At 43.1% G+C, this 18,032-nt stretch overlaps 1 protein-coding gene across 1 annotated transcript; it reads left to right on the plus strand.

Moving 5' to 3' along the window:
* Positions 1 to 11,146: 11,146 nt before the first annotated feature.
* On the plus strand, positions 11,147 to 17,735 carry LOC109909702 (mucin-5AC). The gene is made up of 4 exons (XM_031795275.1): positions 11,147 to 14,949; positions 15,732 to 15,921; positions 16,414 to 16,543; positions 17,682 to 17,735. Exons 1-4 carry the CDS (start codon positions 12,693 to 12,695, stop codon positions 17,733 to 17,735), a joined length of 2,631 nt encoding a protein of 876 aa, XP_031651135.1. The 5' UTR covers positions 11,147 to 12,692.
* The last annotated feature ends 297 nt before the right edge of the window (positions 17,736 to 18,032 follow it).

Below are 18,032 nucleotides of genomic sequence, written 5' to 3' on the forward strand. Positions count from 1 at the left end.
ACCGACTCCAGTTATGTGGAGAGGCAGAATATTGTTGGCGGAGGTACTTCCCCCATTTCTTGGTTCAGTATTTCTGTCTGTCCGTTGGTCTGGCGATGGTACCTGGAGGAGAGGCTGAGGGCGACCCCCAGTTGGTCACAGAAGGCTCGCCACACCCAGGAGACAAACTGGGGACCACGGTCAGAGACGACATCCTCCGGAATCCCATACAGCCGGAACACCTGCTGGAACATATACTCAGCCAATTCCATGGCGTTAGGTAAATGAGGAAGCAGAACCAGACACATTTTTGAAAAATGGTCTACTATGGCAAGGTTGGTGGTGTTACCAGAGGATTCAGGAAGGTCTGTGACAAAATCAACAGCTTTGTGGGCCCAGGGTCTGTGAGGGACTGGCAAAGGTTGAAGCTTACTGGAAGGGAGATGACGAGGGCTTTTGGTTTGGGCGCAGACTGGACAGGAGAGTACGTAATCCCTTACATCGGATGCCAGTGAGGACCACCAGAAGCTAGAAGTTTGGTGGTTTGTGTAATGCCTGGATGTCCTGACCCCAAGGACGTGTGACACCATTGCATCAGTTAGGGGTCTAACAGCTGCTGGTATGCAACTCCTCCCAGCTGGTGTCTCAGGAGGAGCCAGGTCTGAGGTTAGGGCTTCTTGTATGGCAGAGTGAACTTCCCACTGTACTGGTCCCCTAATGCAAGAGGAAGGAAGAATGGGTGTAGTGTCTGAGTTACTGGTCGGAAGGTCAAACAGGCAGGAGAGAGCATCAGCTTTTACGTTTTCCTTTCCAGGGATGTAAGGAACATGAAAATGGAAGTGTGTGAAGAGCCCAGTGGGCTTGTCTGGAGTTTAACCTCTTGGCCCCTCTGATATTCCAGATTACGATGATCTATTTGGACGAGAAAGGGTTGTTGGGCGCCCTCCAACCAGTGGCGCCACTCAGAGGTCCAGCTTGATGTCGAGGAGTTCTGTTCCCAACATCGAAAATCCTCTCAGCAGAGGATAACTTCCTGGAAAAGAAGGCACAGGGGTGTGACTTTGGAGGTGTTCCCACCAACTGAGAGAGTATGGCGCCTACTCTTACTTCGGAGGCATCCACCTCCAGGGTAAAAGGAAGGGTTGGATCAGGTTGGCGAAGGACAGGAGCTGAGGCGAAGAGGTGTTTCAAGTTGTTGAAAGCAGTCAGGGCGGTATCAGTCCATTGAAGGGTCCGGGTCTTTTGGCTGGTAAGGGCAGTGATGGGAGCGGCAGTAGAACTGAAGTTCCGAATGAACCGGCGATAGTAGTTGGAGAACCCAATGAAACGTTGGGGTTTCTTAACCGTGGTGCGTTTGGGCCAGTTACTGACGGCGATGACTTTGTGCTCATCCATGCCAGGTGTCCGTGTCAGTGCGAAACTGAGGAAGTTCACTGAGGTGTAATGGAAGGTGCTCTTTTCAGTCTTCACATAAAGGTTATGGTCAAGGAACCGTTGAATAACTTTTTGCACATGCTGTATGTGTTCCTTCAGGGAGTGGGAATAAATCAGGATGTCAATGTAGACCATGAGAAAGCAGTTGATCATATCCTGGAAAACCTCATTCATAAAGGATTGGAAGACGGCGGAGATGTTAGTAAGGCTTATGACCAGGTATTTGTAGTGCCAGCATGCGGTGTTAAAGGCCGTCTTCCATTCGCCTCCCTCACGTATACGGACAAGGTTATATGCACTTCGCAGGTAAAGTTTTGTATAAATGTTGCCGCGGCCCACTTGTTCAAGGGTCGCTGGGATCAGAGGAAGAGGGAAACGGTTCTTGACTGTGACGTCATTCAGGGAACGGTAATCAAGACTGTCCTTTTTTCCAACGAAGAAGCCAACTGGGTCTTCCAGCATGACAATGACCCGAAACACACAGCCAGGGCAACTAAGGAGTGGCTCCGTAAGAAGCATCTCAAGGTCCTGGAGTGGCCTAGCCAGTCTCCAGACCTGAACCCAATAGAACATCTTTGGAGGGAGCTGAAAGTCCGCATTGCCCAGCGACAGCCCTGAAACCTGAAGGATCTGGAGAAGGTCTGTATGGAGGAGTGGGCCAAATTCCCTGCTGTAGTGTGTGCAAACCTGGTCAAGAACTACAGGAAACGTATGATCTCTGTAATTGCAAACAAAGGTTTCTGTACCAAATATTAAGTTCTGCATTTCTGATGTATCAAATACTTATGTCATGCAATAAAATACAAATTAATTACTTAAAAATCATACAATGTGATTTTTATGGATTTTTGTTTTAGATTCTGTCTCTCACAGTTGAAGTGTACCTATGATAAAAAATTACAGAGCTCTACATGCTTTGTAAGTCGGAAAACCTGCAAAATCGGCAGTATATCAAATACTTGTTCTCCCCACTGTATGTGCCCTCTGTTCCCCATTGTCCTTGTTGATTATTGTTCCATGTCCGGTGGTCTTGTGAGTACGTGTGCTCTGTTGTATCGGCTTGTGTGTTAGTGTGCACTTGTTAGTACGGGCCTCGCCAGTGTATTTATTAGAGGTTTATACCTCACTCTTTTTTTGGGTTACAGCTCTGTATTATAGACGTGTTTGTTTGGGCTTTGTCCCCATGCTCAGGACATACGCTATTTTGTGTAGAGAAATAAACCCCCCTATTTCGTGTTCCTGCGCCTGTCTCCTGTCATTATACAACTTGACATTTTGGGGGGAAAAAATTGTTTCAACTGTGTTCTTTGACATTTGTTTTAGAAGTCTGGATTTCCTGAACCAGGTAGTAATAATAATTTGTCATATAGTAAATTAGAAATGCCCTAAACTACTGTTCTGGTCTGTCCTCTCTCAAGGTTATGGTGAAGGTGACCACAGATGGTATCTAGATGCATCTAGATGCACCACTGGTCTGGTGGTTCTCCAGCCACACCTTGATTGACCTGGCTGTGTGGCATGGAACATTGTCCTCCTGGAAAAAACTCCTCAGAATTGGTGAACATTGTCAGAGCAGAAGGAAGCAAGTTTTCTTCCAGGATAACCTTGTACGTGGCTTGATTCATGCGTCTTTCACAAAGACAAAGCTGCCCGATTCCAGCCTTGCTGACGCAAATTTTCATAGTGGGTGCGAGACACTGTGGCTTTTAGGCCTCTCCATGTCTCGCACCCACTGTGAAATGTGGTGGAGGATCGGTGATGATCTGTGGATGCTTCAGCCAGCCCAATCTCCAGACCTGAACCTGATTGAAAACCTCTGGAATGTGATCAAGAGGAAGATGGATGGTCACAAGCCATGAAACAAAGCAGATCTGCTTGAATTTTTGTGCCAGGAGTGGCATAAAGTCACCCAACATCAATGTGAAAGACTGGTGGAGAGTTAAAAGATTAGTATTCGGTTTAAAATTATTTTCTTTGCATTATTTGAGATTATTTTCTGACAACACTGCATATTTTTTGTTATTTTGACCCGTTTTAATTTTCTGCAAATAAATGCTCTAAATGACAATATTTTTTTTTCTGAGAAATGTTGTCAGAAGTTTATAGTATTAAACAAAATGTTTAGTTTTACCCAAACACATACCTATAAATAGTAAAACCAGAGAAACGGATCATTTTGCAGTGGTCTCCTATTTTTTTCCAGTGCTGTATATAGATACTCACGGGAATGCAGTTACTCAAATAATACAGCAGGTGACTTCACAACTATACATACGTAACCCGACTGCTTAATTGTCTATTTCAACCTTGTCACAGGTGCATTGAGTTGGTTGGAACCTCTCTAGCACGCTGACAAAAACAATTATTCATATTAAGATTGACTTTGAGTGTCTCTGTGTAAGAATTTCCACAACACCACATTGACTATTCTGACTACACCCCCACCTGTATGACCCGATCAAACAGGAAGTCCATAATCCAGTTATTCAGACGTCCCCCAATTTCTCCCTTTTCTTTTTGTTAATCGTTCTTCTCGCCATTGCTCTCTTTCTTTGATACTCCGTTTCTGTCAATCCATTCTTAAGTGCCCGTGGAGTTATATCCCTTTCCTGCACCACCTTTGAGCACTCATCTGTCCACCATGGCACCACCCACCACCTTCTTCCCCCTGAACCCACTGGAACAATCACATCTGCAGCTGCTATAATTACAGACGTTACTGCCTCAGCGCACTCATTCACAGACCCCTCCATTGATAACTTTTGTCCCGCCCATCTTCCAGTTAGCTTTCTCAAAGTGCCACCTCATGTTATTGCCTCTATTCTGCATGCACATATCCGTATTGAACTTACATCGAACCGGAAAATGATCACTTAGCTATCTTGGCTATCTGACTGAATGATGGAGATGAGTGTTGGTTCCTGCCAAACTTTGGGGTCTACCATCCACAAAAGCCAAGCCAGATCAGGGTGGTTTTTGACTGCAGTACACAGCAGTACAGTCTTTCCCTCAACAATGTGCTGCTCACAGGCCCAGACCTAAACAACAGCCTCCTGGGAGTTCTAAACCGCTTCAGGAAAGAACCTGTAGCAATAACAGCACACATCCAGCAGATGTTACATTTTTTCATTGTGAGAGAAGATAACAGAAACTACCTGAGATTCCTCTGGTACTGAGAAAACAATGTCACAAAAAGACATCATCGAGTACAGGATGAAGATTCCACGTCTTCGGCAAAAGCCCATCTACTGCTGTTGCCATATACAGGCTCAGGCGAGCTACACAAGAAGGTGAACAGGACCATGGGACAGGCACCCGACAATTTGTTGAGGGTCTTCTATGTCGATGATGGGCTCAAGTCTCTGCCCACAGATACAGAGGCCATTGGCTTGCTACAGAGAACACAAACATAACTAGCAGTGTTAAACATACGACTGCGCAAGTTCGCATTGAACAGTGCAACCATGATGGAAGCATTCCCCCCCAGAAGATTAAAGACCTAGGGCTCCTAGGAGAAACCACGCCCATGCAACACAGTCTTGAATTATGCTGGAAAATAACCAAGGACCCCTTTACCTTCAGAGCATCAGTCAATGACATAGCATTCACGCGTCGCTGAGGCCTGTCAACAGTAAATAGCCTCTTCGACCCTCTCAGCCTGGTAGCTCCGGGAACCATACAGGGAACTCTCCTCAGACACTTGCGATTGGGATTCACCACTCTCTGAAGAAAATCTGAAAGAATGGGAAGCATGGAGGGACTCACTACAGGATCTGAAGCTGCTTCATATCCCACACACCTACACCACAAACTCCCTTTCAAATAGAAACACACAGAGCTACATATGTGTGTTTTTAGATACTTTCAAGATGTGGGCTTCATTCTAGGGAAAGCCAGGCTAATCCCTCAGTCTGATCCTACTATACCCCGGCTCAAACTATGTGGAGCAGTGTTGGTAGTAGAAATGGCAGAGCTCATGCTAGATGAAATAGACCTCAAACCAGACACCATCAATTTATACTGTGACAGCAAAGTAATCCTCAGGTACATATACAATGAGACTAAATGCTATCTGTATGTGCACAACAGAGTCCAACACATCTGACCATCAACATGGCCGGAGCAGTGGCACTACGTACCTACAGAACACAATTCCATTGACCACACCTCAAGGTCAGTTCCCACTTCCCATCTCACCAGTACATCATGGTTCACAGGACCAGTATTCCTGTACAAACCTGATCATGCTCAGCCAAAGACACAAGTGTTCGAGCTGGTCAGTCCAGGCTTGGATGTCGAATTCCGCCCCTGGTAACAAGCCTCATCACGCAAACCAGATACAGAAAACTTTGAGCACTTCTCCACATGGAATTCACTACTGAGAGCCGTTTCATTCCTCATCTACATTGCTCGCTCACACAAGTCCGACTCGATGGGCCAACTGACCAAATGCATAGGCTGGCATCAGCGCAACAAACTCAGACTCCAGAAGAGCTGTCTCAAGCCAAGAAAGTCATCATCAGGTCAGTTCAAAAAGAAATCTACTCTGAGGAGTTCACTGCATTTGAAGAGAAAAGAGACCTTCTTAAGAGCAGTTTACTCACAAAGCTGAATCCCATCCTGGACGAAGGTCTCATCAGAATAGGAGGCCGTCTGAAACATGCACAGCTGGACAGTAGTGAGAAAAAGTCCCTTCATCCTATCAAGACACACCCACATATCTACACTGCTGGTACGGCACTACCATGAACAGGTGAAACATCAGGGCCGCCACTTCACAGGAGCAGCAGTCCAAGCAGCAGGCCTGTGGATCGTTGGGGGTAAGAGGCTCATCAGCTCTGCACTACACAAGTGTGTCACATAGTGGAAGCTCTGTAGGAAAATGAACAACAGAGAATGGCAGACCTTCTTCCCGAAAGCCTCAAGACAACCCCTCCCTTCATATACTTGGGGTTGGATGTCTTTGGCTTTTGGACAGTCACTATTCGCCGTACCAGAAGAGGTCAAGTTCAACGCAAAGCTGGGTGATGTTGTTCACCTGCATGAGCACTAGGGCAGTGCACATCAAAGTCATCGAGTCCATGGACACCTCCAGATACATCAATGTCCTCAGGAGTTTCTTTGCCATCTGTAGACCAGCAAAAAAGCAAAGATTCGATTGTGGAACAAACTTCATAGGGGACTGTAAGAAGTTGGAACTCGGAAAGGAGAAACATCAGAGGCCTGGTGTCCAGAACTACCTCAGTGAACAAGGCTGTACATGGGAAGTCAACTCTTCACACATTGTAGGTGCCTGGGACCACATGATTGGGGTGGCACACAGAATCCTCAACTCCATGCTGCTACAAAACAAGTTGTTTCACTTCTCACACAAAGTCGTGTGCATCCCTATGGCTGAGGTCACAGCTGTAATCAACGCCAGACCTCTCATTCCTGTCTTCACCAATCCAGACTCCCCATTCATCCTGACTCCTGCTATGCTACTTACCCTAAAGGTTGATTCACCCACTCCTCCTGGAGATTTATACTGACAGATATCTTCAAGAGCCAGTGAAGACAAGTGCAGAGTCTCACCAGCAAGTTCTGGTCTAGCTGGAGCTGTGAGTACCAACCTACCTTGCTGAGCCGACAAAAGAGGACTGAAGATCATCGCATCCTACAAGAGGGAGATCTTGTGTGCTTCTAAGAAGCCAACCTTACTGATGCACAAACTCGTATCACTCTGTATTGGCCTAGGCCTACTACTCACCCTTGGCCACCCACATCATCCTCTACTCTCTTCACTGCCTCAGCATACGACACATTCTGTTCTACTCTGACCCTGGCAACCTCAACCGGTCTCTCTCGCACCGGACACTTCTGATCCCCAGCGAAATTGACGCACACTGTTTTTTCCATACTACACATTCCTTTGTCCCATGCCTTCCTGCACACTTCTCACATCTCAGAACCTCCCTCCAACACACTGCTGCAACATGACCATAAGCTTGGCATCTGAAACACCTTAGTGGGTTCGGCACAAAAGCTCTCACTGGATAACTGACATATTCTAATATGACTTTATCAGGTAAAGACTCAGTTTCACCATGGTTGCCACTGGGTCTGTGTTGCACCAAACGGGCAGCGTCACACACACAGGGAATTAAACATTTTAGTTGCTCCACCTCAACTCCCAATGGGCCTGAATAATCCTTTGCATGATGCTCTTCACCACACCTGCCACCCACCTCAAATAATTCAGGTTCCATTTCTGAGCCTTCAGAGACAGCAGAATACACATCCTCAACACACATCTGCCCACTGCACTCGGCTCTTCTCTTTCTTCCTCACAGTCCATAACCATGTCTATCTGTTCACCATGCTCATGCCGCGTCTTCCTCCGCTGTACAGCTTCTCCAATACCCACCTTCTGTTCCTTAGCCCAATTTACTAGTCTAGCTATCTCTGGACTTTCCAAGCTTCCAATCTTCCAAGCTCCAAAAACGTGCCACAGTCATCAGCCAGGTCTCCTCCTCATCATCCATCGCAGTTTCTCGTTGCCATGGTCACGTTAAACTTCTTCTTCTACGCTGCAGTCAAATGGATGACATGCGTGTCATGAAATGTAGCCTATGCTAAAATATATAGAAAATAACTCAAATGAATACAAACCAATACAAAGCAGGGGAATAATCTGCATAGAAATTTGGACTCAATTAGGAGATTCATGTCAATTCAGTAAAACTATTTCTCTGGCTTTGACTGTACATTTTGTGCGCCAGTGTTAACATTTCCATTAAAACAAACATGCAAATTATTGTGCTGTTATGTGATCTTAATCTAGTGTCATCACAAACCACAAAACACCGGATGTATTTTTTTTTTCACTGAGCAGTGTGAATTTTACTATGAAGATACTATAGTCACATCATTTCTTAACCATGCATTTCTGTGGTTCTCCAGTGGAAGATCCATTATGGGATTTTGGCATTGAAGCCCTTTATCTACTTCCACAGAGTCAGATGAACTCTTCGGTAGCCTACCATTTTTATGTCACTGTGTCCTGTATGAAGGAAGTTAGACGCAGTTTCGTGAGCCAATGCTGTTAGCGTTAGTGCAAAGACTGAAAGTCTACAAGACAAATGGGAACTAGATAAAGGGCTTCATTGCCACAAACCCGAAGTATCCATTTAATGCCCCTGTAGGCACAAAGAGTGATGAAAATAACGTTGACTGCCACACTGTGGACTGTGTCCTACATGGGCATAGATGAATGTCTCTGAAAGCTTCCTCAAATTTGCTTCCAACTACATTACCGGTAGCCTATATGAAAATATGTCTATTGAGAGCCCTTTGCTGACTATATCCAACTAGAAAAATGATTTTGCCTCTTGGTGTTTGATTTCATGTTTCCCGAGTGACGCAGCAGTGTAAGGCACTGCATCTCAATGTAAGAGGTGTTACTACAGTCTCTGGTTTGAATCCAGGCTGAATATCATCTGGCTGTGATTGGGAGTCCCATAGGGCAGTGCACCATTGGTCTGGGTTAGGCCGTCATTGTAAATAAGAATTTGTTCTTCACTGACTTGCCTGGTTAAATAAAGGTTCAATCAAAAATACATGATCATTATCATATTGTGACTCTTTTTAAATCAGTATAATTATCACTTTTCCCACTCTCCTATAGTAACACCATCAGGGATATTGTGTTCAGGAGCCTTTTCAAGGTGATCTGTTAAAGGATTTGCTGTTTCGAACAAAACAATAACTTCTCTCTACCAGTTAGCATTGCTCCACCAATACCCTTGTTTAATTAGAAATCAGTCATTGAAATAGTTTGGAGCTGGAATAATTGGAACATTAAAATTGATAGTTACACTACAAAATACATTTACAGTACATGTACACTACCGTTCAAAAGTTTGGGGTCACTTAGAAATGTCCTTGTTTTTGAAAGAAAAGCACATTTTTTTGTCCATTAAAATAACATCAAATAGAACAGAAATACAGTGTAGTAATTGTTAATGTTGTAAATGACTATTGTAGCTGGAAACAACAAATTTTTTACATCTACATAGGCGTACAGAGGCCTATTATCAGCAACTATCACTCCTGTGGTCCAATGGCATGTTGTGTAATCCAAGTTTATAATTTTAAAAGGCTAGTTGATCATTAGAAAACCCTTTTGCAATTATGTTAGCACAGCTGAAAACTGTTCTTCTGAATAAAGAAGCAATAAAATTGGCCGCCTTTAGACTAGTTGAGTATCTGGAGCATCAGCATTTGTGGGTTCAATTACAGGTTCAAAATGGCCAGAAACGAATAACCTTCTTCTGAAACCCGTCAGTCTATTCTTGTTCTTAGAAATGAAGGCTATTCCATGTGAGAAATTGCCAAGAAGCTGAAGATCTCAGCTGTACTACTCCCTTCACAGAACTGGCCCTAAACAGAATAGAAAGAGGAGTGGAAGGCCCTGGTGCACAACTGAGCAAGAGGACAAGTACATTAGAGTGTCTAGCTTGGGAAACAGATGCCTCACAAGTCCTCAACTGGCAGCTTCATTAAATGGTACCCGCAAAACACCAGTCTCACCGTCAACAATGGAGAGGCGACTCTGGGATGCTGGCACGGTCTACAATATGCAAAGCTGAGGTTGAGTGTTTTTGGAAGGAGCCTGTTTTAATATTTCCATCAATGTTTTTACCAGGGGTTGCATCATGCAAAGTTTCTAATGAATGACCAACTGTGGTTAACATGGTGTTCCACCCTCAGTCCTACCATAACATATCAAAGGTCTCTTTGTGAATTCAACACTTCCCTGATCCATCCTATGGGTTATACTTAAATGTGAGAGCAAAATGGGTTGTTCCAAACAAAACAGATTGCCATACACACCTTGCTTTTCACCTGTGAACAAGGAAATCATCTCTGCCTCACATCACATAGCAGGCTACCTGGGCTGGGTTAAATGAGATGTGCCTGGGAAAGAAAAATATATATTTTTAAAATGCAAGAAAGAATATCCACTTGGCTTATCAAGGTTGCCTTTATGTTATGTAAGTACCACTGGTTTAATTATGTTGCATACTAGCTGGAACCAAAACGTTTTTGTTGTCCATCTTTTCCTTATTACTTGAACTTATTACTGAATAAATCGACAGCATGATGACACGGATTACAAAATAATAAAATAGAGACCTTTTGTGTAAAAAATAATAGATCTCTGTTAAATTTTGTTACATGTTTTATTATGTATGGTTTCATGAAGCTTTTAATTAGATAACTGCTAACTTTAACCCAGTTGTTTCCGAGGTGATAAACTTTAAGTAGACTATAGTTTATGACTCAGCTTTCCACTGTCATAAACCACATAACTGACTTAGAGGCACTTCAATCGTTCTTGTCTGAGGTCAAAGCAGTTTAAAATGAACTAATGCTAAGTATTTGAATGACATTTGAAAAGTAAAGAGCAGTGTGACGTTTTAGTCATGGTTAATATACTACATTGAGTGTACAAAACATTAAAAACACCTACTCTTTCCATGACGTAGACTGACCAGCTGAATAGAGGTGAATACAATGATCCCTTATTGATGTCACTTGTTAAATCCACTTCAATCAGTGTAGATGAAGGGGAGGAGACAGGTTAAAGAAGGATTTTTAAGCCTTAAGACATGGATTGTGTATGTGTGCCATTCAGATGGTGAATGTGCAAGACAAAAGATTGAAGTGCCTTTGAACAGGGTTTACTAGTAGGTGCCAGGCGCACCGGTTTGTGTCAAGAACGGCAACGCTGCTGGGTTTTTCATGCTCAACAGATTCCCATGTGTATTGAGAATGGTATACCACCCAAAGGACATTCAGCCAACTTGACACAACTGTGGGAAGCATTGGAATCAACATGGGCCAGCATTTTGACAACTTGTAGAGTCCATACCCCAACAAATTGAGGCTGTTCTGAGGGCAAAGGGGAGGGGGGTGTACTATTGTTTCGATTATTTATCCAGCTTATCAGCGTACACCCAACATGTTCCCCCTGTTGATGATGCTTATTATGCATTATGGCTGAACTAAGAGATTACATGTCACAATAACACTTACTTCATACTAATCAACCTAATAATAATGACACACCCGTCACTATTGTCATTGGTTTCAATAATTGCACTGTTTGTCTACACAACCTGTTTCAAGCATTCATGAATTACCCTGAAAAAGGCACAGTGATGCCGAAACGTTGTTTTTTTACCCAATTTATATATAGAGTGTGCGACACTCTTCAAATAGATACATTGTTGTTGTTTTAATTCACAGTTGTAACATACATTACATCCGTGTCAAGTGATGCCACTACTCCCTCAACACCGACTTCAAGTGATGGCACCACTGCCTCAACTACATCAATTGTCACTCCAAGTGATACTACATCAGCAGTCACATCAAGTGATGCCATCACTCCCTCAACTACACCAACACCCTCTTCAAGTGATTCCACCACTCACTCAACTACATCAACAGTCACTTCAAGTGATTCCACCACTCCCTCAAATACACCAACACCCTCTTCAAGTGATTCCACCACTCACTCAACTACATCAACAGTCACTTCAAGTGATTCCACCACTCCCTCAACTACACCAACACCCTCTTCAAGTGATTCCACCACTCACTCAACTACATCAACAGTCACTTCAAGTGATTCCACCACTCCCTCAACTACACCAACACCCTCTTCAAGTGATTCCACCACTCACTCAACTACATCAACAGTCACTTCAAGTGATTCCACCACTCCCTCAACTACACCAACACCCTCTTCAAGTGATGCCACCACCACCTCAACTATATCAACAGTCACTTCAAGTGATTCCACCACTCCTTCAACTACACCAACACCCACTTCAAGTGATGCCACCTCTCACTCAACTACATCAACAGTCACTTCAAGTGATTCCACCACTCCCTCAACAGTCACTTCAAGTGATGCCACCACCACCTCAACTATATCAACAGTCACTTCAAGTGATTCCACCACTCCTTCAACTACACCAACACCCACTTCAAGTGATGCCACCAATCCCTCAACAACATCAACAGTCTCTACAAGTGATGCCATTATTCCCTTAACTACATCGACAGTCACTTCTAGTTATGCCACCACTCCCTCAACTACAACAACATCCACTTCAAGTGATTCCACCACTCCCTCAACTATATTAACAGTCACTTCAAGTGATGCCACCACCACCACGACCTCAACTATATCAATAGTCACTTCAAGTGATGCCACCATTCCCTCAATGACATCAACAGTCACTACAAGTGATAGCATCATTCCCTTAACTACATCAACAGTCACTTCAAGTGATGCCACCACTCCCTCAACTGCATCAACAGTCACTTCAAGTGATTCCACCACCACCACAACTATATTAATAGTCACTTCAAGTGATGCCACCATTCCCTCAATGACATCAACAGTCACTACAAGTGATAGCATCATTCCCTTAAGTGATGCCACCACCACCTCAACTGTATCAATAGTCACTTCAAGTGACGCCACCAATCCCTCAACTACATCAACAGTCACTTCTAGTTATGCCACCACTCCCTCAACTATAACACCCACCTCAAGTGATGCCACCACCACCTCAACTATATCAATAGTCACTTCAAGTGGCGCCACCAATTCCTCAACTACATCAACAGTCACTTCTAGTTATGCCACCACTCCCTCAACAGTCACCTCAAGTGATGCCACCACCACCTCAACTATATCTATAGTCACTTCAAGTGATGCCACCACTCCCTCAACTACATCAATAGTCACTTCTAGTTATGCCACCACTCCCTCAACAGTCACCTCAAGTGATGCCACCACCACCTCAACTATATCAATAGTCACTTCAAGTGACGCCACCAATCCCTCAACTACATCAACAGTCACTTCAAGTTATGCCACCACTCCCTCAACACCCACTTCAAGTAATGGCAGCTCTCACTCAACTACATCAACAGTCAATTCAAGTGATGCCACCACTCCCTCAGCTACATCAACAGTCACTACAAGGGATGCCATCATTCCCTTAACTACATCAACAGTCACTTCTAGTTATGCCACCACTCCCTCAACTACACCAACACCCACTTCAAGTGATGCCACCACTCCCTCAGCTACATCAACAGTAATTTCAAGTGATGTCAACCCTCCCAAAATTCCCTCAACAGTCAGTTCAAGTGATTCCACCACTCCCTCAACAGTCAGTTCAAGTGATGCCACCACTCTCTCAAATACATCAACAGTAATTTCAAGTTATATTACATCAACATTCATTACAAGTAATGCCACAACCCCCTCAACTACATCAACACCCACCTCAAATGATGCCATCACTCCATCAACAGTCACTCTAAGTAATGTCATCACTCATTCAACTACATTGACAGTTACTTCAAGTGATACCACCACTACTACATTGACTTCAAGTAATATTACATTAACACCCAATTCAAATGAAGATACCGCTCCCTCAACTCCATCAACATCCACTTCAAGTGATGCCACCACTCCTTCAACTACATCTACAGTCACTTCAAGTGATACCACCACTCCCTCAACTACATCAACATCCACTTCAAGTGATGCCACCACTCCTTCAACTACGTCTACAGTCACTTCAAGTGATGCCACCACTCCTTCAACTACATCTACAGTCACTTCAAGTGATACCACCACTCCCTCAACTACGTCTACATCCACTTCAAGTGATACCACCACTCCCTCAACTACATCAACATCCACTTCAAGTGATGCCACCACTCCCTCAACTACATCAACAGTGACTTCAAGTTATGCCACCACTCCCTCAAATACATCAACAGTGACTTCAAGTGATGCCACCACTCCCTCAACACCCACTTCAAGTAATGGCAGCTCTCAATCAACTACATCAACAGTCAATTCAAGTGATGCCACCACTCCCTCAGCTACATCAACAGTAATTTCAAGTGATGTCAACCCTCCCAAAATTCCCTCAACAGTCAGTTCAAGTGATGCCACCACTCTCTCAAATACATCAACAGTCATTTCAAGTGATATTACATCAACATTCATTACAAGTAATGCCACAACCCCCTCAACTACATCAACACCCACCTCAAATGATGCCATCACTCCATCAACAGTCACTCTAAGTAATGTCATCACTCATTCAACTACATTGACAGTTACTTCAAGTGATATTACATTAACACCCAATTCAAATGAAGATACCACTCCCTCAACTCCATCAACATCCACTTCAAGTGATGCCACCACTCCTTCAACTACGTCTACAGTCACTTCAAGTGATGCCACCACTCCTTCAACTACACCAACACCCACTTCAAGTGATGCCACCACTCCTTCAACTACATCAACATCAACTTCAAGTGATGCCACCACTACTTCAACTACGTCTACAGTCACTTCAAGTGATGCCACCACTACTTCAACTATGTCTACAGTCACTTCAAGTGATGCCACCACTCCCTCAACTACATCCACAGTCACTTCAAGTGATGCCACCACTACTTCAACTACGTCTACAGTCACTTCAAGTGATGCCACCACTACTTCAACTGCGTCTACAGTCACTTCAAGTGATGCCACAACTCCCTCAACTACATCTACAGTCACTTCAAGTGATGCCACCACTCCCTCAACTACATCAACATCCACTTCAAGTGATGCCACCACTCCTTCACCTACGTCTACAGTCACTTCAAGTGATGCCACCACTACTTCAACTTCGTCTACAGTCACTTCAAGTGATACCACCACTACTTCACCTACGTCTACAGTCACTTCAAGTGATGCCACCACTACTTCAACTATGTCTACAGTCACTTCAAGTGATGCCACCACTCCCTCAACTACATCCACAGTCACTTCAAGTGATGCCACAACTCCCACTGCTACATCAACAGTCACAAGTGATGTCACTACTCTAAGACCAATAATGCCATCAACAAGTGGTACTACTACAGTAATAACAAGAACCTCAACATTTGTAGCAGTATCCACTCCCTCAACTCCCTCACAGGGACTAACTTTCAGAGACACTACTTTGGTGACAACAATCAAAACCACTGTTGCAGAATGCGGTAAGATTATATGCACTCATTCTCAAAAACCATCATAAGATAATATGATTCTTAATAACAAAAGTAGTAGACATAGTATAGAATTATTAATTTTTTTACTTACAAATTGATACCAACGACTATTGAAATGTGTGAAAATATTGCTGTACATACACAGAATTATTTTACCTTTATTTATTGTCATTTGTTTTCAGTGTCAGAAACTCTGGTGAATGTCATCAGGCTGGAGGATGTCACCAGTAAGTTAATCAGTGTGAGTTGGACAGGTATTAACCTGGACCAGCAGATACAGTACAAGGTGAAGCTGGAGTCTGGTTCCAACTCAAGCCAGAGTGAGACCTCAGCCACCAAAGCTGTTTTCTCAGACCTTACTCCTGGAACCATGTACACTCTGATTATTGAGTACTTATCCTGTAGTATCAAGAAATACATTTCAGCAAACATAATCACTGGTATGTCAAAATGTTTTCAAGTAATCTGCTTAAATTCACTAAGAACCTACTTTTGTTTAAAAAAAATATATAGATCAAATTAGTACAATGGGACATTTATTTTGGTGAATGTTAATTTATATTTTTTTTCTCCAAAAGCTGGAAAGGTCTATGAATCTTTCACTCGAATTCCAGGCAGAGATTTTGTGTCTGATTATACAAATCAATCCAGTAAACTTTACAAAGATTTTGTAACAAATTTCACCATGCAGGTAAATATTCACTAAGCATTTTTTATAATTGCTTTTTCATTTGAGTCATATAATGTAACCCTGTATGATTTAAATGCACATGTTTCTTTAAAGGTTGCAAACAATCTCCCGAAGGAATACCGGGACCTTATCAGGGATAAAGAAATGGTGATTGTTGTGACTGGTGTACGCAGAGGAAGTGTGATCGTTGACTTTGATCTGGTCACTGCTCTCGAGGTCAACCTGTCAACCTCTGACGTGCAGAACAGCGTCATCAATGCGCTGAAATCATCTGCACTCGGAGTGGATCTGAACATCACCTCTGTAAAAGGTTCAAATCCAATAACTACGTACAATGATATTTTCTATGCTAGTTAATCAAACATGTGATTTTGGAATAAATATTTAAGAAGTAACAGAAATATTGATCCTTTGGATCAATTGAATGATAGATTTGTATATCTAGGTATAAAACAAGTCTACATTCACACCAGGTGGTTATCATATCGCCATGTGTATTTAGTGGCTTTTAGTAACTTCATTTATTACTTTATTACAGAGGCAGATATCTGTCAAAGAGGCAGTTACACATGCTCAAAAAATGCCAGCTGTGTCAGAGAGGGACCTTCACATACATGTGAATGCAAGGAAAATTTCTATGACAAAAATCCAACCGTACCGGGTACTGACTGCAAGAGTAAGAAAACTTTGTTGCTTGAAATGTGCGCTACACTTTACATTAAATAAGTACTTTATACAAGAGTAATTACCAGTGGAATAGCATTTGTTATTACCCTGTAATACCCTAGTAAGTACCTCCAGTTAAGTAGTATTTACTCACTATTTTGTAGGAAATATCACTCCAGGTGCAGATCCATGCAAAGGTTTGTGTTCATCACTTGCTCAGTGTGTGGTTGGTCCTGGAGGCAGCCAGCAGTGTAGCTGCTATCCTGGTTTGATAGATCAGAATCCTGTTAATCCTGGGAAGCTGTGCATAGGTACACTAACGTCCTCTGCTTCAAAATGTATGTAGACATCTACTTTACTATTTTAAAAAATCCAGGTTGTCCCCAGAATACGGCGTGTTCTGTCAGAGCCATCCTTTGACATGACAGTGGTGGGCTTTCAGAGGGGTAGTGTGGTAGTTAGGATGATGTGTGGTTTTAATGAGAATATTTACACTGATGAAAGAGCTCTCCAGACTGCTCTACAGGACACTATCTGTAAACACCTGGACATAACCGCCATAACTACCTTGAAAAGTATCTTTAAAACATTGCATTTTTTTGTGTGAATTGGCATTACATGGCGATGGTGTTTGTTTTGTTCAATTAATGTATGTGACTTAGTTGTGATTTCACTCATTTCTTCTGTTTTATTTTATGTGGGATGCTGCTTATCTAATATTGTCCTTTCAGTAGTTACTTAAAGACATTGACCAAACATTTGTTTTTCCCTGTAGGAGTTTCCCAGATATCAACGGCCCCGGGAGAAGGCTGGAAAGTGGCGACCATAGTCCTGGGAGTTCTGCTGGGCTTGATTTTGTTAGTCGGGGTTGTCGTTCTGGTCAGCACCGCAGTGAGGAAAGCAACTAGCAAGCTGACCTCATACAACCTCCAGCACACAGAGCACAACAGACAGGTGGTGTCCAATGACTATTTACAAGGATGTTATTCTTACCAGATCAAAAATATCAAGATATTGAATATTAATAACATTTGAATTATATATTTTGATAGACAAAAGTATCAGCTATCACACCATGTAAAGGAACAACGTCCTAATTCTTTAATTGTTTTATAAAATGCAACTG

This window comes from Oncorhynchus kisutch, linkage group LG18 (genome assembly GCF_002021735.2).
Source record: "Oncorhynchus kisutch isolate 150728-3 linkage group LG18, Okis_V2, whole genome shotgun sequence".
In the NCBI taxonomy this organism is placed as follows: domain Eukaryota; kingdom Metazoa; phylum Chordata; class Actinopteri; order Salmoniformes; family Salmonidae; genus Oncorhynchus; species Oncorhynchus kisutch.

What these genes read in the sequence shown, in the direction of transcription:
- LOC109909702 (XM_031795275.1), top strand. Translation starts at nt 12,693, where the DNA reads ATGACATCAACAGTCACTACAAGTGATAGCATCATTCCCTTAACTACA. An exon ending in GACCTTACTCCTGGAACCAT is followed by an intron (nt 15,922 to 16,413) that starts GTACACTCTGAT and finishes TGGTGTACGCAG; the next exon opens with AGGAAGTGTGATCGTTGACT. An exon ending in TGGATCTGAACATCACCTCT is followed by an intron (nt 16,544 to 17,681) that starts GTAAAAGGTTCA and finishes TTTTCCCTGTAG; the next exon opens with GAGTTTCCCAGATATCAACG.